The sequence below is a fragment of the Oryx dammah genome, unplaced genomic scaffold, assembly GCF_014754425.2.
Source record: "Oryx dammah isolate SB20612 unplaced genomic scaffold, SCBI_Odam_1.1 HiC_scaffold_20, whole genome shotgun sequence".
Taxonomy (NCBI): domain Eukaryota; kingdom Metazoa; phylum Chordata; class Mammalia; order Artiodactyla; family Bovidae; genus Oryx; species Oryx dammah.
Window position 1 is genome coordinate 48,964,635 of NW_024070204.1, and position 22,420 is coordinate 48,987,054.

The 22,420-nt window shown below is 38.8% G+C and overlaps 1 protein-coding gene and 1 pseudogene across 2 annotated transcripts; one reads left to right on the top strand and one right to left on the bottom strand.

Annotated features, from left to right (window-relative positions):
- Positions 1 to 2,241: 2,241 nt before the first annotated feature.
- Positions 2,242 to 2,387, bottom strand: LOC120879710 (annotated as a pseudogene).
- An 8,225-nt stretch (positions 2,388 to 10,612) lies between these two features.
- SETD9 (SET domain containing 9) lies at positions 10,613 to 18,808 on the top strand. Of its 2 annotated transcripts, XM_040262552.1 has the most exons (6): positions 10,613 to 10,870; positions 12,577 to 12,944; positions 14,684 to 14,807; positions 15,862 to 15,977; positions 16,670 to 16,775; positions 18,337 to 18,808. In XM_040262552.1, exons 1-6 carry the CDS (start codon positions 10,773 to 10,775, stop codon positions 18,422 to 18,424), a joined length of 900 nt encoding a protein of 299 aa, XP_040118486.1. In that variant the 5' UTR covers positions 10,613 to 10,772; the 3' UTR covers positions 18,425 to 18,808. The 2 variants fall into 2 exon arrangements, 1 of the variants encoding a protein (XP_040118486.1); XR_005724810.1 differs by lacking the exon at positions 12,577 to 12,944 and having other exon boundaries at positions 10,631 to 10,870.
- The last annotated feature ends 3,612 nt before the right edge of the window (positions 18,809 to 22,420 follow it).

A 22,420-nucleotide genomic window follows, 5' to 3' on the forward strand; every position in this document is an offset into this window, starting at 1 on the left:
ATCTTTAGGGCTTACTATGAAGAATATCATGCCATCTGCGAACAGAGACAGTTTTGCTTCTTTTCTAATTTGGGCTGCTGTTTCGTTTCACTCTCTGACTGCTGCAGGTGGTACAAAAGTGGCAAGAGTGGGCATTCTTGTCTTGTTCCTAATCTTAGAGGAACTGCTTTCAGATTTTCACCACTGAATATAATGTTATTTGTGGGTATGTCATATATGGCCTTTATTATGTTGAGGTATGCTCCCTCTATGCCCACTTTCTAGAGAGTGTTTTTATCATAAATGGATGCTGAATTTTATCAAAACCTTTTTCTGCATCTATTGAGATGATCATATGATTTTTATTCTTCAAGTTGTTAATGTGATATATCACATTGACTGACTTGTAGATACTGAAAAATCCTTGCATCCCTGGGGTAAGTCCCATTTGATCATGGTGTATGATCCTTTTAATGTATTGTTGGATTTGGTTTGATAATGATTTTGCTGAGGATTTCTGCATTTATATCATCAGCAATACTGGCCTATAATTTTCTTTTTTGTGATATTTTGTCTGGTTTTGGTATCGGGGAGATGGTGTCCTCACGGAATGAGTTAAAAAAATGTTCCTTTCTCTACAATTTTTTAGAATAGTGTCAGAAGGATAGATGTTAACTCTTCTCTAAATTTTTGGTAGAATTCACTACTGAAGTCATCCTGCCCCAGACTTTTGTTTGTTGGGAGTTTTTAAATTGATTCAATTTTGGTACTCATAAAAGTTTTATGTCATGAAAAACAAAAACAGGGATAGATTAAATTAGATTAACTTTGACCCAATTTTAAAAGCAAATAATAAAAGAACAAACAGCTATAAAAGGTATTTTTGAAATCTGAAAAATTTAAATAGGAGCTATATTCATGATAGTGAATTACTGTTCACTTTAAACGTCATTCTGACATGAGTGCACAGGCATATGTTGTGTGTGTGTGGAGAGAGAGAGAGGAATTATTACAAAATGTTAACAACTGATGAACCTACATAAAAGATATATGGTTGTTCCCTGCACTTTTCTGTAGGTTAGAAATTTTCAAAATAAAAAATTGGGAAAATATTTGTTTGTATATTCTTCAACTTGGTTTCGTTTATTTTTGCATTTTACCTTTATTCCCTTTTTTCCCCTGTAACGGGATTTCTGTATTTAACTGGCAATTCAGCCTTCACTAAGTGACCACCAGTAGAATTATTTAGGGAATCACACAACATTGCAAAGAGTCGGACACAACTGAGCGACTGTACTGAACTGAACTGACACAACATCCAGAAGAGGGCACCAGAGTAAACGTTTTCTTTAATGAAAGGATGTTCTCAGCAGTGTGCTGACTGACAAATAACTGAAAATCAGACTTTACACCACTTTTTTCTCAAGAATAAATCTCACTGCTTTTAGAAAACTGAAAAAACTCAGGGCAATTCACTGATAATTCCATTTTTCTATTCAAAACCTTAAGTTCAGTGTTTATCCATTTTCTTTGAGGACAATACTATTCTGCTATCCCCTTCAGACAAGAGTTAACAGTTACAACCACCGAAAGGCTTTAAAAAGACACGTGATGCCTTCTTTCCTGGTTTTCTGTTCTCAAGACCACCTGCTCTTGGTAGACTCTCACCCAGCTGCCAACCACTGTTCCTCTGAGCTTCTCAAACTAGTCCCACATGCTAGGGCTCTGCTTAAGAACCTTCAATGACTACCTACTGCCTATCTCACGATTTCATAATGGTCTGATCTTACTCTGCCTATTTCATTTCCTACTACTTCTAATGCAAATTTTTACTCTGAGTAGACCCCACAGTATTCATTCCCACTTCTGCACCTTTGCTCATGCCAATGGTTCTCAATCTAGATGGCAGCAAAGTGGTTGGGGAAAGAGGTTGTGCGTGCCTGTCAGTTGTGTGCAAGCATGCTCAGTTGTACCCAACTCTCTGCAACCCTAGACTGCAGCCTACCAGGTTCCTCTGTCTACGGGATTTTCTGGGCAAGAATAATGGAGTGGGTTGCCATGCCCTTCTCCAGGGGATCTTCCCGACCCAGGGTTTAAACCCAATTCTCTTACGGACCTACATTGGCAGACCGGTTCTTTACCTCTAGTGCCACCTGGGAAGCCTGGAGAAAGAGGTGAGTTTTGCTAATTCACAGACTAACAGAGACCATTTTTTTTCTCCTTTTTATGCAGTATTTTTTTTTTCTTTTACTTTCTTTTTTCCAAGGGAAAGTATGAACACAGTCCTCCACTACCACAAATTTTATCCAGCCGAGTTTTCCCCATTTGGGGAAGTTGCAGGTGTCAACACATCTGGATAGGCCTCGCCCTGGGAAAACCACCTTCATGATAATTATTTCACACAGTATTTTAGATCCTAAAGCACAAAATGACTTCAAAATACTTTGTGTCTAACTTTATCAATATGCAATATACTACTGTCATTCACAGAACTGACATTAACTTCAATATCTGAAGCTAATGAAACGCCCTGTCACAACTTTCCTTTTAAAAATTTGCATTATAGTATGTGGCTGTAACACTCAATTCTTGATCATTTTTGTTTTCAGACCCCATTATCCTTTACATTTTACTGAGAATCCCCAAGGAGCTTTTGTTTAGGTGAGTTATACCTATTGGTATTTAGTGTATCATATTAAAACTGATAAACTTTATTTACTTATTCATTAAAAATAACAATTTAAAAATCTATTATATGTTAATATGGATAATGTATCTTCATGAAAAATAGCTAAATTCCCCCAAATAGTGAAAAGAATGGTATTTTAATATTTTTGCAAATCTATTTCTGGCTCAATAAAAGATGGCTGGATACTCATACGTACTTCTGCATTCAATCTATCTTACCACATATCATGTGACCCCCAGAAAACTCCACTGTACCCTTGTGGGAGAATGAAAATAAAGACAAATAACCTCTTAGTACTATTATGAATATAGTTTTGACCTTGCAGATCTCTAAAATGGTCGTAGAGACCCCCAGTGTCACTAGGCAGGACTTTGAGAACTGCTGGTTTATGCTATCCCTTCCTTTCTACCTCTCATCTATCTCCTTCTCTTTGAAGCACTCCTTAACTCCAGTAACTCATACGCAAATTCTGTGGTAACTATTATTTAATATTTACAATTATGTTTTTCCAACTAGACCATAATATTGGATGTAGGCACACAGTTATCAGTGAACAAATATTTGCCAGTTATGTTACCCACATTAGATGATGTAACTATTCAAGTAGGCTCCAGAATATCCACCAACTTTAAACATCAACTCTCTTACAGCAAAGAACTGTGAAATAATGACTCATGCAAAATAAGTTTGTCCTCCAACAGTTTGAAAAACAGTTCTTTCTTGGATAAAGTCAAAGCTCTAAGTTATTTACTGATCCTGACCGTAAAAAACATTAAGTGGATAAACTGCCAGGAATTCACAAAATGTTTGACTATCTGCTAGTTGGTCAACATAAACTCAATCTTTTCATCACTTGCTACAGAGAGAGTAACTCTAACTCCCTCTGAAGGTGGAAAGAGAACCCCTCTTTTCTTGTCCAAGAGCAGAAAAACACTGGTGCGTTTATTTAAAATGATTCAGTAATTCCCTCCTGCATTTCCCTATAAGACTGGCTTTCTAATTCTGGGCTATTTTAAATCTTATCTTCTCATTTCAAAATTCCAATATTACCCTGTAACTGTTCTCATTGAAGATCTTGCCTCATAGGTCAATGAGAAACTAGCAACCGCCACAATTTAGCCCTCAACTTTCTCCAACCAAATCCCCTAACACACCTTCCATTGAGCCCATAATCTCTGCCTTCCGTCTTGCTTCAGATGAAGATGCATCCATCCTCCTGTCAGAGGACCTCTCTACTTACGCTCTGAATCAGGTCCCACCTTCTCAAGAACTTTATTCTGGAAATTAGTCATACATCTCTATCAATTTCTTTCTTTCTGTTGGATCATTCTCATCAGCACACAAATATGCTATAGGATCTTTCATCTTACAAAAGTTCTCTTCACCTTTGGCCCTATTTCCCTGCCTCTCTTTTTGTAAACTTACTGACAGAGTTGTGTACATTTGTTTTTCCTACTTCACCTCACATTTTCTCAACACACTCAAACTTTTCACCAAAACTGCTTTTGATCAAGTCATCACTGGCTTGTATCTTGCAAAGCTCATGGTTGCTGCTCTATCTACATTCTTTGCCATCTCTTCTTCAAGTCTTCTGGCTGAAGACTCTTAATTTTATCTCTGATTATGGCTCCAGGTGTGAATATTCAACTAGTTACTTGACATTTCTCACAGGTATTTTAAAACTTCACCCTCCACATCCACTCATCAGCAAGTCCCGTCAGCTCCTCCAAAATATAGTCCTAATCCCTTCACTCTCTACATCTCCATAGCTACCACTTAGTCTAAACTATCATTATCTCTCACCTGAACTATTATATTAGCCTTCTAATTAACCTTCCATGTATGGTGACAGCCCACCTATTATCCACAAAATACTCAAACTGGTCTTTTAAAAACAAGAATCAAATCCTATTACTTCTCTGGTCATAACCCTCCAAAGACTTCCCACTACACTAAGAATCTCAGATCCTTCCCTGAACCTGCAATGCCCCACATGATTTGGCCTCTTCCCTGACGTCATCTTTCCCTTCTCCTTTACTATCATGTTCCAGCCACATGGCCCTCTTTTCCTTGCTTGAACATAGCAAGCTCCTACCCATCTCACTGCCTTTGCATTTCCTATCCAGAGACTCTCCCCACAGATCTTCCCACGTTTTGTGCCTTGTCATTTAGGTCTCAGTCATACATGCCACTACCCTATCCAATGTTGCTACACCAGTTCCCACCCCCAAGTGACCTTTAGAAAGAGAGTGAAGTCCCAGGAGGAAACAGATGACACACATGAAGTCCTCCATCCCACTGTCTTCTCAGGACTCTACCGCATTTTCTCCAGGGCACTCATCACTGTCTGATATTATCTATGTGTTTAGTATCTGTCTCCTACACTAGAGCTTCAGATGCAGCAGGTGCTCAATGGATTATCTGTTGAAATCTCATTCTGAACTAATTCTGGAAGTTAGAATCCATTTAGGGACACATGCAGTATTTGTGGATTTGTAGGATATTAATAATAAACTTTATGTTTCCTACAAGGCCTTTTTGTGATTAACAGCATAAATGGGCTTTAAATGAAAAAAATACAGCACACATATCTTTAACTGGGTAGAGTATTTCAAGAGACTGAAAACAATAGGAAGCAGGGGTAAAGAATCAGAGAGAAGAGGGCAATTTTGGACAACAGTACATCTCCATGCCTACCAATAGTAATCTTTTGATTGTCATATATTTTATATTAGAAAATTGTCTGGCAGTCTGTTGTTTCTCATTTATCTGTATTTAAAATTTTATGTAAATCATTAAAGACACGGATGATCTAAAGGACACTACCAGCCACTATGACCTAATATTTATAGAATTTTAAACCAAAAAGCTATAAAGTATATACTCTTTTCAATAGCATTTGGTATGTTCACCAAGAGAGAGCATACCCTGGGATATAAGAAAAGTTAATAAATTTAAAAGAACTGAAAACATACTTATTCTCTAATGACAAAAAAATTAAGAACCAATTACAGTAACATATCTAGGGAAATCCCAAATATTTAGAAATTAAAAACACTCCTAAATCATGAATCAAAAAAGAAATCACAAGGGAAATTTTAAAAGTATTTTATACTGAATGCTAATGACAATACAATGTATCAAAATTCCCAGGAATCAGCTAACATAATGCTTGGAAGGAAATTTTTAACTTTAGATGCATATATTAGAAAAGAAAAAAGGTCTAAAAACACTGATGCTAAAGTTCTACCTCAAGAAGTTGGAAAAAGGGCAAAATAAACCCAAAGTGAGTAGGATATATAAAATAATAAAATGAACAAAATAGAAAATAGACAAATAACAGAGAAAATTAATAAAATCAGAAGCTGTTTCTTTGAAAAGATCCATAAACTTCCAGTTACAATGATGAAGGAAAAAAGAAAACACAAATCACCAAAATTACGAATGAATTTATCACTACAGATCATATAGACATTAAAAAGACAGTAAGATTATATTTATGGACAACTTTATACTACCAAATTTGACTACTTAGAAGAAATGAACAAATTCCGTGAAAAATGTAACTTATCAAACTTACGACAAGATGAAAGAGAAATTCTGAATAGCCCTACAATCTTTAAAAGAAACTCAATTCGTTATCAAAGAAAACTAGAAGCCCATGGTTTCAGTGGTGAATTCTATTAACATTCAATAAAGGAAGAACACCAATCTTATAGTTAATTTTTTTTTTTTTTTGGTAGAAAGTAGAGGAGACAGGAACACTTCTGAACTAATTTCAGGAGGTCAGCATAAGCCTAATACCAAAATCTGAAATAAAACTACAAACAAGCCATGAAACTGAAGAAAGAATCCACCTGCATTTCACTCCTGGTTAGGAAAGATTCCACCTGCTGCAAAGCAACTAAGCCCATGCACCGTAACTACTGAGCCTGCCTTCTAGAACCTGTGAGCCACAACTCCTGAGCCCTCGTGCTGCAACCACTGCAGCCCAAGTGCCTAGAACCTGTGCGCCACAAGAGAAGCCCCCACAACGAGAAGCCTGCATACTCCAGGGAAGAGGAGCCCCTGCTCTCTGCAACTACAGAAAGCCTGCGTGTAGCAATAAAGACCCAGCACAGCCAAAAATTCATAAACAAATAAATAAATAAATAATTTAAATGACAGAGTGTGACAAAAGTGTCACTCACAACTGAGTAGTGTCATCTCAGGAATCCAAGGACCGTGCAACATTTGACAATGTGGCTTCCCCAGTGGCACAGCAGTAAAGAATCTGCCTGTAATGCAGGAGATCTGAGTTTGATCCCTGGGTGGGAAAGATCCCTGGAGAAGGAAATGTAAACCCACTCCAGTATTCTTGCCTGGGAAATCCCATGGACAGAGGAACCTGGAGAGCTACAGTCCATGGAATGCAAAGAACGGGACATGACTGACTGACTAAACAACAACAATATTACAATTTACTACAGTAACGGGAGAACAGAGAAAAATTATGTGATCATCTCAATAAATAGCAAAGAAAAGTATTTGATATTCACCATTCATTTAAAACTTAAGACAAAAATTCTTGACAAATCAAAAACAGAAGAGAACTTTTTAAACTCTATAAATTATACCTACCAGAAAACTACAGTAAATATTAAAGGTGAAACCTTAGAAACAGACAGAACAATGAAGTATACTTTTACAAACTAAGGGGAGACAAAATATATCTTTAATAAATAAAAGAAACTGAATATACAAAATATTAGAAACTCTAAAGACTCCACCAAAAAACTGTTAAACTAACAAATTCAGTAAACTTGTGCGGAACAATTTCAACATGCAAAAATCTGTTGCATCTCTATACACTAATAAAGAACTAGGAGAAAGACAAATTAAAAAACAACCACATTTACAAATGCATCCAAAAAAAAAATACTTAGGAATAAATTTAACCAAGGAGGCAAAAGACCAACAGTAAAAACTACAAGACATTAAAGAAATAAACTGAAGAAAACACAAATAGATGGAAAGATATTTCATGCTCATGGATTAGAAGTATTAATATTGTTAAAATGCCCATATCACCCAAAGCAATCTACAGATTCAGCGCAATCCCTATCAATGCAATCAACTTCTCAAAGGCATTTCTCACAGAAACAGAACAATCCTTAAACTTGTATAGAACCACAAAAAATCCCAAACGACCAAAGTAGTATTGAAGAAGAGCAAAGCAGGAGGCAGCATGCTGCCTGTTATCAAATATTACAAAGCTATAGGAATTAAAACAGAATGACACTGGCATAAAAATAGACACACAGATCAAAAGAACATGACAGAGAGCCCAGAAATAAAGCCATGCACATAAATAAATTTACAACAATAAATTGACAAGAAAGGAGAGAAGAATACACTATGGAGAAAGGACAGTATCTTCTATAAACGATCTTGGGTAAACTAGATAGCCACATGAAAAAGAATTAAACTAGACTACCAATTTACAGTATACACAAAAATTAACTCAAAATAGATTAAACACGTGAATGTATAAGACCTGAAATCATAAAACTCCTCAAAGAAAACACAGGCACTAAGCTCATTCTTACCAATGATTTTTTGGATTTGACATCAAAAGAAAAGGCAACAAAAGCAAAACTAAAAAATAAGTGCAACTACACCAAACTAAAAAGCTTCTGTACAGCAAAGAAAACCATCAGCAAAGTGAAAAAGCAAGCTTTTGAGTGGGAAAAAAGATCTGCAAACCACAAATCTGATAAGGGGGGTACTGCCCAAAATATATAAAGTGAAGTGAAAGTCACTCAGTCATGTCCCACTCTTTGTGACCCCATGGTCTCTATAGTCCATGGAATTCTCCAACTCATACAAATCAAAGCAGCAAAACAACCTGATTTTTAAAACGGGCTAAAGATCTGAACAATTTTCCAAAGAAGATATCTAAATAGCTAACAGGTACAAGCAAAGATGCTAACAACACTAAGTAATCAGAGAAGTACAAATCAAAATCACAATGAGATATCACCTTGCATCTGTCAGAATGGCTATTATAAAAAAGACAGCCAAAAACAAGTGTTGGTAAGTTTGAGTGAACTCCGGGAGATGGTGATGGACAGGGAGGCCTGGTGTGCTGCGATTCATGGCGTTGCAAAGAGTCGGACACGACTGAGCGACTGAACTGAACTGATCTGAACTGAAGGATGTAGAGAAAGGCAAACCCTCGTGCACTGTTTGTGAGAATGTAAATCCATGCAGTCACTATGGAAAACAGTATGGTTATTCCTCAAAAAAATTAAAATTAGAACTACCATATGATCCAACAATTCCACTTCTGGTTGTTTCCAAAGGAAACCAAATCATAATCTCGAAAAGCTATCTGCACCACAATCACTGCAGCATTATTACTGAAACCACCTAAGTGCCCATCAATAGATGAATGGATAAAGAAGATAAATACACACACACATACAATGACTACTACTCAGCCATAAGAGAAACATGAAACTTTGTCATTTGCAACAACTGGATGAACCCTAAGGCATTATTAAGTGAGATAAAACAGAGACAGACAATTAGCATATATTCTAACCTATATGTGGAATCAAAAATAAAAAAGAACAGAAAAAAAAACCACAAAAACACAAGCTCATAGAAACAGAACAGACTGGTTGTTGTCAGGGGTGGACAAAATCCATGAAGCTGGTGAAAAGGTAGAAACTTTCTTTTAGTAAGTCATGGGGATGTAATGTACAGCATGGAGATGACAGGTAATAAAACTGTACTGCACATTGCAAAGTCAGTAAGAGTACATCTTAAAAGTTCTCATGACAGGAAGAAAATTTTCTATATATGGTGACAGATATTAACTACATTATGGTGGCGATACATATAAATATCACATCATTATGTTGCATACTTGAAACTAATATAATGTTGTATGTCAACTGTAATTCAAAATAAATAAATAAGGTCTGTGCAAAATGGTCCTTTGTACCTACATGATTAAACCTATGATAAATTTTAAAGCACTGGAAATATATATAAAAACTGCTTTTTTGCTTTTCAAGATAAGTATATCACTATAGGTAAGAAGTCAACTAGTCCTTTTTGGTTCCTTTTAAGTCTGGAGACCTTAAAGTTACTCTCTGAATGTCATTTGTTACACATCCTGGAACTGAATTGTCTCCATTTAGCAAATCAAGTTCGAAGAAGGCAATGGCACCCCACTCCAGTACTCTTGCCTGGAGAATCCCATGGACGGAGGAGCCTGGTGGGCTGCAGTCCATGGGGTGGCTAAGAGTCAGACACGACTGAGTAACTTCCCTTTCACTTTTCACTTTCATGCATTGGAGAAGGAAATAGCAACCCATTCAAGTGTTCTTGCCTGGAGAATCCGAGGGACGGGGGAGCCTGGTGGGAGGCGGTCTATGGGGTCGCACAAAGTCGGACACAACTGAAGAGACTTAAGAGCAGCAGTAGCAGCAAATCAGGTTACCTCTGGAGGATGTCAATTTACCAAACACAACACCTGATAGCAGAGCTTCTGGAGTTTGCCAATTATCATAGGATGAAATAGAAACTTCGACGTATTTTTTTTTTTCTTTTTCTTACTATTTGGAATAGAACAAGTTAGTCCTAAGGCTACTTGAATCTCCCTGAAATTTCACTAGATCTGACGAGTTCGATTTAGACTTTTGGGTTAGGATTCACCCTCACTCTCAGGCAAAGAACTGGAAAGCAGAATTTCCACTCTGAGGAAATGGCAATGTATCTATTCCTTAATGAACATCTGCTGATCTGAAGATGACTGAGTTAGTCTCGTGTGTGAAAATACACGAGCGAATGGAGAAAGGAAAAGGAAATAATGGGCCCTCCTACAGCTCTACGAACCTCTGTTTCAGCGAGCTGGCATCAATAAAGCGGAGGCACGGAGAAGCGGCAACTGGAGCCAAGAGGTACCAGGACAGCCAAGCGGAGCGAAGAGGGCTGAGACCACGAAGGGGCGGGACGGCGCGGCCTCCGCTCCTCCTCTGTCGGGGCGGGCCCGAGAACGCCACCGTAAAGCGGGCCTCCCGCGCCGTCCTCGTCCAGGCGCCACCGTAAAGCCATGCCGGGCCGCCTGATGCGGGGCCTCTGGCAGCGATGGCGCCGTTACAGGTACCGCTTCGTACCCTGGATCGCGCTGAACCTAAATCACAACCCGAGGTGAGAGGGCGAGGCGGCTCGACCCAGGCCGTTTTCCTACCTTCCAGCGCCGCCATCGCGGCCGCAGGGACTTACTCTAGCGGACCGAGGTGGGCGGAGCCTTAGGCGAGTGGAGCCTCAAGCAGGCGGAGCCTAAGACGGCCTACGGGCCAGAGGCGGGCGGGACCTGAGTGGGCGGGGCTCGGAGTGGGCAAGGCCCCAGGTGGGCGAGGCGAAGGCTGGCTGAGTCAGGCCGGCTGGGGGCCCGAAGACAGCACGGGGCTTTTAGGTGGGCGGGGCCTAAGGCATATTTCCCATCGTTCCCGGCGCTGCGAGGTCTTCAGGCCTTGTTGCCCGCGGGCGTTGGCTAGAGTTTTAAGTTTAACTGTCTGCCGAGGTTGGGTGCTTGTGTGTTGGCAAAAAATAGGAACTTTTGAAAAAGGGAAATAACTTGCACGGCGTGAAGGTGCGTGGCCTTCTTTCTATCAAGGCAAAGTTAGGAGCTTGAAGTGTCTTAGAAAAGCCAAACCGTGCTTTATTTTTACAGCTCTGTAGTTTGTACGGAGAAGACAACGCACGCAGCTCGGCTGTGAGGGTAACAGCTTGGAGTAGTTGATGTATATCAACGAGCAGAAAGCCACTAAAAGCAAGTCGGAGTATTGGTTTTAGAATACGGATTCAGCGCCTAAAGAAGGCGATCTAGCTGAGTAGATGGCCTTAGGATCAGTGTTAATACTGGCTTTAGTAAATTGCCTTCTTGGAAGAAGTTAACATGATGCTCACTTAAATAGGCAGACTAAGCTCGGTTGAAGGCTGGTGAATAGCCAAAGAGCTCTCCCAGTTTCGTACTACAGAAACGTAAATTCAGATGCATCGTTAACTATCAAACTGAGGTGGAAATTGGTTCCTTGTAAGTAAAACAAGAAGTAAAATAATACTTAAAAAGTGATCATTAAAGTACTCCTGAGAGAGACTGAGGACATATATAATGTTAAATGTGTCTTTGAAGCTGCTGCTGCTGCTGCTAGCTAAGTCGCTTCAGTCGGCCCCATAGACAGCAGCCCACCAGGCTCCCCCGTCCCTGGGATTCTCCAGGCAAGAACACTGGAGTGGGTTGCCATTTCCTTCTCCAGTGCGTGAAAGTGAAGTCGCTCAGTCGTGTCCGACTCTTAGCGACCCTATGGACTGCAGCCTACCAGGCTCCTCCATCCATGGGATTTTCCAGGCAAGAGTACTGGAGTGGGTTGCCATTGCAGCAGCCGCAGAGCGAGACTGACGACATATATAATGTTAAATGTGTCTTTGAAGCTACACGCATGTAAAAAGGGCCACTGCAATTTGAGGACATAATGGCTTTAGGTGTACTGGGAACCAGCCTGTTTTCTGCTGCTTGTTCTGCCGTTTACCAGCTTTAGGGCGTTGGGCAAGTTCCCTTAACATCTCTAAGCTTGAGTTTCCTTGTCTGCAAAAATGGGATAATGAAAGTAAGGACCCAATAGAATTTGGTATGGAAGGGGCCTTTTATAAGTATTAGCTGTTATTGACCTGTGTAAATATTGTTGGGAGTCAGGTAACTAGAACTGAACCCCCTTTTCCGAACTTCTTAGTTTTATGCCCTTCAAACACATGAGAATTATCTTCATAAAGGCCAGTAACCCTGAAGACATCAAGACAGTCTGGCTTTTATCAGTTGAAGGGTAGTGAATAGAAACTTTTCCCATTTTCAGGACCCTCCGATATGTTCCAGAAGAATCCAAAGACAAAGTTATCTCAGATGAAGATGTCCTAGGAACATTACTGAAAGTTTTCCAGGCTCTATTCGTAAATGATTTCAGTAAACAATCAGATATCTTGACTGTGCTTCCAGAACCTGTTAAATCAAAATATCAAGACCTACTGTCAGTTCAGCATCCAAGGGTGAAACAGCTTGAATACAGACATCAGCAGCAAAATACCTTTACACCAGAAGAAATTCTTTATAAGACATTGGGTTTCAGTGTTGCCCGAGCACCTAGCTCATTGATTTCTGCTGGAAAAGGTGTCTTCGTTACTAAAGGATTGGTACGGAAAGGCGCGGTTGTATCTATGTATCCCGGTAATGACATAATTAGTACTTGACCAAGAATTTCTTATATACAGATAAATATAAGTTCAACAAAATACTTAACCTATAAGCCTTAGAGTAAGGGGTTGTATTGGAAACTGATTTCCACAGATTTTTTTTTAATTGGCAGATAATTGCTTTACAGTGTTCTGTTGGTTTCTGCCATACAACAGCCTGAATCAGCCATAGGTATAACTGTCCCCTCCCTCTTGAGCCTCCCTCCCACCACCCCCACCCCACCCCTCTAGGTTGTCACAGAGTACCAGGTTGAGCTCCCTGTGTTATACAGCAACTTTCCACTAGCTACCTATTTTACATATGGTAATATATGTTTCACTGCTATTCTCTTAAGTTTGTCCCGCCCTCTCCTTCCCCTGCCATATCTACAAATCCATTTTCTATGTCTGCATCTGTATTCCTTCCGTACAAATATGATTTCCATGGACTTTTACATCTTGAGTTGGAAATTAACTGTTTGTAAATTATCTCATGTATTAGAAAGTATCCGGGAGCATTTTGAGATAAATGCATTTTTCTTTTAAGGAAATTTTTCTAATCAATATTTAAATTTAGGCGAGTATAGTATGGCCTACTTTGATAAGACTGATTACTTAGAAATTACTAGAGAATAAGTCACTTTGGGTTAGATAATAATTAAAGGTAAAAAATGATGTGGATTAAAACATAAAGATTAAATCTATAAATCACTGAATAAAGATCTTCCTGCCATTTCTAAACTTGAAAAATAAAGCAGTTTCTTTGCAAAAGATCATTAACTGGAATGCTCAGTAGAATATATTATTTGTTAAAACTGTTATTTGGTGCAGTAGAAAGTATGTGTGAATGTTTGTCAGATAGACCTGTTTTTTAAGAAGTCATTCTATTATCTTCTAATTCTATGTCCCTAAATAGGAGCATCTCAGTTTCCTCCTTCACAACTATCCTAACTCCATGAAGACTAAACAGAACAAGCCAGGAACAAATAAATACTAAAATAAATTTAATAAATAGATTAACAGGGCTTCCCCGGTGGCTCAGACTGTAAAGTGTCTGTCTGTAATGCAGGAGACCCAGGTTCAATTCCTGGGTTGGGAAGATCCCTGGAGAAGGAAATGGCAGCCCACTCAAGTACACTTGCCTGAAAAATCCCATGTATGGAGGAGCCTGGTAGGCTACCGTCCATGGGGTGGCAAAGAGTCGGACAAGACTGACCAACTTCACTTTCAACATGCCTGCAGCATAGGAAGCACCCTGTAAATATTTTCTCCTTTCCTCCATTGCAAATGAAAGGAAAAACAACCTGAATGCCAGCCTCATCTATTCCCATATATATCTACACTAATTGATTAATAACAAAATACATTTCTTAAAAGTCTCTTTAATAGATGTCAAATAGACCTCTGCTTTAAAAAATAAAAGCAAAAACACAACTTTGAAACTGCGCCTAAAATGTGGTGTTCACATTTTTGTTAACTAAAATAGTCATATTTTATTTGACTGTGTGGACAAGTTGGTTCTGTGTTCCTTCTGCTATTGGGCACTTTTTAATGAGGGAAGTAGCCAAAGAGAATGTGATAGTCTAGATTGGAGAATGGAAACATTAGAAAAAGAAACATTAGAAATTAAAGCAAATTCTTCCATGTTATGTTTATGTTCCAGAGAAAGGTCCTTTATCATGATGGTTATGATTTTTATAGGTTGCTATAATATGTGTTTGTCTTATATATTAGGTACAGTATATCAGAAGTACGAGCCAATCTTTTTCCAGTCCATTGGAAATCCATTTATTTTTAGATGCCTAGATGGGGTACTCATTGATGGAAATGACAAAGGAATATCAAAAGTCGTGTACAGGTAAGTTGGTGCCACGTTCAAATTTAATTGTAGGAGACAGAACCATACCACAATGACTCTGACCACTGGCATTTGTACTTTAAATAAAAATCTATTTAGCAAGCCAGAACAAGGCATGGAGGAAACTTAAAGGCATGTTACTAAGTGAAAGAAGCCAATTTGGAAAAGGCTGCATAATATATAAAGTCCAACTATATGACATTCTGGAAAAAGCAAAACTATGGAGACTGTAAACTGATTGGCACGTGCTAAAGTCTGGGGAGGTGAGGAGAGGTCAAAAGGTGGAGCATGGAGAATTTTTAAGGCAGTGAAAATATTCTATGATACCCTAATGATGAATCCCTCTCATTATACATGTATCCAAACCCATAAAATGTACACCAAGAGTGAGCTGTAAGGCAAACTGTAGACTCTGGGGTGATTATGATGTGTCAGTGTAGGTTTATCAGTTGTAGCAAACGTACCACTCCGGTTGGGGATGGTGAAAACTGGGGAGGCTGTGCATGTATGGGAATGGGGGGTACTTAAGAAACATCTGTACCTTTTCCTCAGTTTTGCTGTGAACCTTAAACTCTTCTGAAAAAATCCATTTAGAAAACTGACCCCCCCCCCAAAATCTTTTTAGTTAATTGCCCAATTGATAAGTTTTTTTTAACACAGACTTCAAGAACGAGTTTATGGTTGCTGGCGGGTAGGGGAGGATAAGAATGGGGGGACGAAATAATTAGGGAGTTTGGGATGGACAGGTACACACTGCTATTTTTAAAATGGATAGCCAGCACTGTATAGCACATGAAACTTTGCTCAATGTTATGTGGCAGCCTGGATGGGAGGGGAGTCTGGGGGAAAATGGGTACATGTATATGTATGATTGAGTCCCTACTCTGCTCACATGAAACTATGACAACATTGTTTGTTTGTCAGCTATACCCTAATACAAAATTTAAAAGTTTAAAACAACAAAAACAGTTTTTAAGAAAAATTTCACTGAGGGTTAATTGAATTTTAAGGCACAGAGGAACAGTTTCTTAGCTAATGCTTTCACCTGTTTCAGATCTTGCAATGGGAGGGATCAACTTGGCCCTTTAAAAATGAGTGATAGTACATGGCTAACATCAGAAATTCATAATCCATTGGCTATAGGACAGTATGTGAACAATTGTTCAAATGGTAAGTTGGCACCCTGGGGCTGTGAGATAAAAATACAGCAGTGGTAATGTTCCTCCTTTGCCATATGACTGAGTGCCAGAGGCAGTTAAGTTTAATATCTCAGCCCTGAAGTAAATTTTATAATGGCTGATATCAACCAGAGAATTTGGGGAGATAATGATATACGTTAATTGGAATTTTTTAACTGTTTTTATTCTGATTTTGCAATAAATAAGGCAATTGATAACTGCCCTTTTGATCACTATTCTTTTAGTTATTTTTTACTAGTTAACTTAGAGATTATTTTGTCAGTTCCTCAACATAGCCTTATAGATTAATCACTACACTGGTTCTGTTACTAAGTTTGTGAGTTACCAATCTTCTATCTAGGGCTTTATTTTCCTATAAGCTTGATCATCTGACTACATTTAACACAGACTTTGGTGTTAGACATGAACTTGAAGCCTGACTCTTCTACGTAACCATTATTCTCTCTGAGCCTCTGTTTCCTAATCTTCAAAAAGTAAATAATAAAACTTGTAAATATATGTATATATATAAAATCTTGCAGTGCCTGGAACATAATAGTGATTATTAATTTGAGCATTTTCTGATAATTTAGAAAACTATACATCAAGTGCCATAATTCAGTACTGTTTTCCATGACCTGATAAAATGGTTCTGTTTCTAAAAAGTTTTCTACTTGTTCTTAGACAGAGCAGCTAATGTCTGTTATCAGGAATTTGATGTGCCTGCAGCTTTCCCTATAGAACTGAAGCAGTATCTTCCAAACATTGCCTACAGCTATGACAAACAAAGGTTAGTTCTTCTCGAATAGTTTTTCCTATCTTCTGTCTTATGCTGTACCTTAAAATATATATTTTTTTTCTAAGAAAAAGTAGAGAGTTTGGGGGTTAAGTGAAAAATTATAACTTAGGTTTTTATGTTCATCATAAATGTGTTAATGTAGGTTATTTTCCATTTACAGTCATTACAAAATATTGGTTACATTCCCCATGTTGTAACTGCATCCTTGTAGCCTGTCTCATACCCAGAAGTTTGTACCTCTTACTCTCCTACCCTTGTATTTCCCCTCCCACCCACTGGTAAGCAAGCACTAGTCTGTTCTCTGGATCTGTGAGTCTGCTCTTTTTTTGTTATATTCACTAGTATGTTGTATTTTTTAGATTCCACATAGAAGTGATAAGAATAAATATTTATTTATGGCTGCACTGCATCTGCTTTGCTGCACACAGGCTTTCTCTAGGTGCAGGGAGCAGGGTCTGCTCTCCAGCTGCGGTGCACAGGCTTCTCATTGCAGTGGTTTCTCTCGCTGCAGAGCACTGGCTCTAGGCACACAGGCTTCAGTAGCTGTGGCGTGTGGGCTTAGAAGTTGTGGCTTTTGACTCTAGAGCTCTGGCTCAGTAGTTGAGGTGCATGGGCTTAGTTGTCCTGCAGCATGTGGGATCTTCCCGGATCAGGTATCGAACCCGTCCCGTGCCTTGGCAGGTGGATTCTTCATCACTGAGCCACTAGGGAAGCCCAAGAATATGTGTATTTTTAATGTAACATTTATTTTTTGTGCATTAAGTGGAAAGTCTACTGAGAAGACTCAAGTAACAATTTTTAAATATAAGTAATTGTATATTTAAGAGTTTTTAAAAAATTAACAATACTGTAGGAAGACATTACCTTCATATCATTTCACTTAGCTGCCAGTTGCTAGCAAACTTTATTTTATACAGGTCCTATTAAATTGCCCTTTGAAAATGAATGATATTTAAAACTTAGACAATTCCCTGTACTTAAAACTTGATAACTTTTATGTCTCTATATGTATGTGTGTGTGTTTTAACAATGAAGTTTTTTTAACCTGATATTCTGGGGCATAATGTTATTACTGTTCAGCAACTACAGGAAAAGTTAGAAGAGTAGGAACATTGAAGGCATGCATATGTCTTATTGTGTCCATAAAAGGTATTTTTTTAAATTCCAGTAAATGTTAAGTAACATTTCCAGCTTTGCAGAATACAAAGATACAAATTAATTTTTTTTGAAGTGTTGAACTATAATATCATTTTAAAATGCTTTTTATGATACCAGTTTTGAGGACTGGAACATAGAAACATTTTCAAAGAAGTAGTCAGTTGTATAAACTTATTGATTTGTGGGCTTTTTAAATGATGCAGAATAAATATACTCTAAAATGCCTCCATCAGGGTTGAAAGCTATTTCCTTATGGAAATCAAATACATAAATTAAGATGATAGTAAGGAATCTGAATAAAATTATCAATAAAATCCATCTTGATGGTATTAAAAATATGAGCTTGTATCTGTTAACACTCCTAACTTTTGCCTATGTTTCTTTTCGTTTTCAGTCCACTACGATGTGTCATTCTTGTTGCACTCAGGGACATTGAACAAGGAGAAGAGCTTTTTTCAAACTACTATACAATTGTCAGCTAACTCTATGAAATTACGTTTACTACTCAGTTATTGAGTTAATTCTAAATGATTTTTGTAAGTTCCACTTGCAGACCAAATGTTTTGATACCTAATTGGAGTGGGAATTTTGTTTTTATTGATATTAATATTTTAATTCATCATAAAACCTATTTGCTTTGTTACAATTTCAAATTTGTAATGCAATTCCAGTGTTAATTTGGTTTTCACCTAAGTACACAGTAGCTTACTAAATTAAAAGCCACCATCTGAACTTGTAATTTTAACTATTCTTTTGATTATCTTTAGTAGTTTATCAAATTTTAGCCATGTCATCAGCAGTTCTTACACTGTTGATGTGTACTAACATCCACAAAAACTTAAATTTTTTTTCAGAATAAACCAAGAACGAAAATATTTGTTGTGTTGTCATGAGTTAATTTGGAGAAGGCAATGGCAGCCCACTCCAGTACTCTTGCCTGGAAAATCCCATGGGTGGAGGAGCCTGGTAGGCTGCAGTCCATGGGGTTGCTAAGAGTCGGACACGACTGAATGACTTCACTTTCACTTTTCACTTTCATGCATTGGAGAAGGAAATGGCAACCCACTCCAGTGTTCTTGCCTGGAGAATTCCAGGGACGGGGGAGCCTGATGGGCTGCCGTCTATGGGGTCACACAGAGTCGGACACGACTGAAGCGACTTAGCAGCAGCAGCATGAGTTAATTGGGGTTTGTGTGTAATTTCAGGATTGTTTTAGCTGGTTAAGGGGGCAATGGGGAGTCATTATACTATTTTCTCTATTTGAACATTTACACACACATGCACACCTACAAAGCTTAAGAGACTATAAGAGATTGTTTTGGCATGGAAATATAGTTAAAAGATGGTGGTGGGAGGAACACCTATTCCCCATTTCTCATGTTTAGTGGGCTTCCATTAGTAATTCTGCCTCTCTCTCTCCACCTTTTGGAGGAAGAATGATTCTCTGAGATTATTTTAGAGAAGAACTAGACACCATGGTCCCAACCCCACTAGTTCCATTTCTGTGGACTCTCCCAGTAATCTGTTCTGGGTGGTTCTCAGCCCTGGGTGGGGAGTAGCCTGTAGTCAGCCCAGCCAGGAAAGCAGTGAGTCTAGTTCAGAGGTGGAGTATCAAGTGAGCTGGCCTGGCATCAGCTCTGAAGCCACACTCTCCAGTTCTATTAGTAGGAGTTACTTTGATCTCCATCGACCTGACTCCTGCATCCAACCCTCAGCTCCATACTTGGATAGGGAGGGTGTTATTTATGGGCCTCTCCATGGCACCTGTACAACCAGATTCTGACCCTCTTTACTGCTACACCAACAGCTTTTCTCACTTAAGTTTATTGTAATTTCAGTAGCCTCCTGATTGCTTTCCATGTTTCCATTCCTGCCCCCTTTTCAGAACAGACAGCCAAGAGTGATTCTTTTAAGCACAAATCAGATCCTGCTGGCATCTGCTCAGAACTCTGATTACTCCTACTTTAGAATAAATGCCAAGTCCTTCACTACCTCTGATCTCACATCCTGCTCTCTCCACACAGCCTCAGCTGTCTCCTTGCCACTCCTGAGACTGCGGGGAGCACTCCCATCTCAGGGTTTTTGTACTGGTTCTGCCTCCAGAAACCTACCCCCAAATAGCCATATAGCTCATTCCATCACCTTGCCTAACTTAGCTACTGAAATTTACAATCCTCAACCGCGAACCCCTATTACTCCCCATTCATTTCTTTTATGTAGCATTTATGATGTATATGCACCTAAGTCCATGGGAGCATCTTTTTCTCAGCCTCATTTGTCTTTTATTTGTGCCACCAGGGGAACTCACTTTGTTAAAAAGCCAAGGGCTTCCCTGGTGGCTTGGTAAAGAATCCACCTGCCAGTACAACAGACACGGGTTTAATCCCTGGTCCAGGAGGATCCCACATGCCTCGGAGTAGCTAAGCCTGTGCAACACACAGGCTATCGGACCCGTGCTCCAGAGCCCAGGAGCCTCAACTACTGAAGCCTTGAGCACCCTGGAGCCTGTGCTTCACACAAGAAGCCACTGCAATGAAAAGCCCAAGAACAGCAACCAGAGTAGCCCCCACTTGCCGCAACCAGAGAAAAGCCCCCGTGCAGCAACAAAGACCCAGTACAGCCAAAAATAAAAGTATACATTATATATATAAGCCAAGCTAGTTGATCAAGAAGATCCTATTGTCCAGAACTTTATGTTAAATACAGAAATGAAACTCCCATGTTCGGTAGACTGATGTATTTAGGAGTGAAGTGTCAGACTTTTTAAAAACAATTCATTAAAAAAATGCATATAACAGAGTACAAATATGGTACAACATTAATTGTTCAATCAGGATTGTTCTTTATACTCTTATTTTAACTTTTGTCTTAAAAGTTTTACTATCTTAAGTTGGGGGTAAAGTTATCATCAGCTTAAGTGTAATATAGTGAAACAAACATCAAATTCATCAAACATTTACTGAATGCCTACTATGTGAAGGGTCCTGGAAGATTCAAAGAATAAAACAGTTCCTGCTGATAAAATGCTCACAATGGGAGAATAAAGCTTGCCCAGTATGATGACTTGGTCTGGACTAGAGGGATGAAGTTATTTTTTAAAAAGAAAACACTGCTATTTTTTTTACAAAAAATGGAATAACTTTTCAAGATTTATAAATGACTTATTTCATTTCTGACATGTTTATGAAATGCTTTTATTAATTCTACACCAGGAAACAACTTCATGGCAATATTAGCTTCACTTGTGTAAAAACAATCTCATCAAAATCTAGGTATACTATGAAGCATGTCTCTCACTGAAGTGAACGCCAGCTATAGTATAATAAGCCTGGAAAAATATGAGCATTTCTGATCTAGGACTAGGACTTCAGTGACCCTGTTCAGTTTTGTTCAGAGAACCCAGCCAGCCACAGAAAAGAGAATATGGATTAGAGACTTACCTGGGTGGGAAACCTTAAACAGTGCTATTTTAAACAGCACTTTGTACAAGGACAAGCTACCCAATTTACAGATACCATGCAACCTCTGAAAAAGAAGAGCAGCAGCATGCTGGAAAAGCAAACCATGGATGGATGGAATGGGTTAAGGTCTACAAGTATCTAGATTACTCTGCCCTCACCAGTCTCTCTTCCCTCCCCTAAAAGCCTAAAGGGCTGTGCTCCTGTATGGCACTCGGCTGCACACTTCACTGTATTCAGCCAAGAATCACTGGTGTTTCTCCCCACTTTGAAGGCACTTCTGTGTATATGTCCACCAGGGAAGCCTGTTCATCAAGGCTGTTTGGTGTCTGTGAATGAAGAAATGTGATTTTAGATGAGCAACTGAAGCAAAGATGTCCTCTTGTCCTTGTACAAAATCTGGACATTATGTGCCATCTGATCACTGCATATTAAGAAAGAACTAGACAGGAAAAGCTCTGGTCAGAACAAGTGAAATACGGGGACCAAACTTGTGAAATTAGGCCAAAGTGAGATATTTACCTTGGGAAGATGAAGACTTGGGGAAGTTATTTCTGGAGTCTACCATACAGGAGACAGGGATCAAGACCATCCCCAAGAAAAAGAAATGCAAAAAAGCAAAATGGCTGGCTGAGAAGGCCTTACAAATAACTGTGAAAAGAAGAAAAGCAAAAGGCAAAGGAGAAAAGGAAACATACACCCATTTGAATGCAGAGTTCCAAATAGCAAGGAGAGATAAGAAAGCCTTCCTCAATGATCAATGCAAAGACATAGAGGAAAACACTAGAATAGGAAGGACTGGAGATCTCTTCAAGAAAATTAGAGATACCAAGGGAACATTTCATGCAAAGATGTGCTCGATAAAGGACAGAAATGATATGGACCTAACAGAAGCAGGAGATATTAAGAAGAGGTGGCAAGAATACACAGAAGAATTGTAAAAAAAAGATCTTCACAACCTAGATAATCACAATGGTGTGATCACTCACCTAGAGCCAGACATCCTGGAATGTGGTCAAG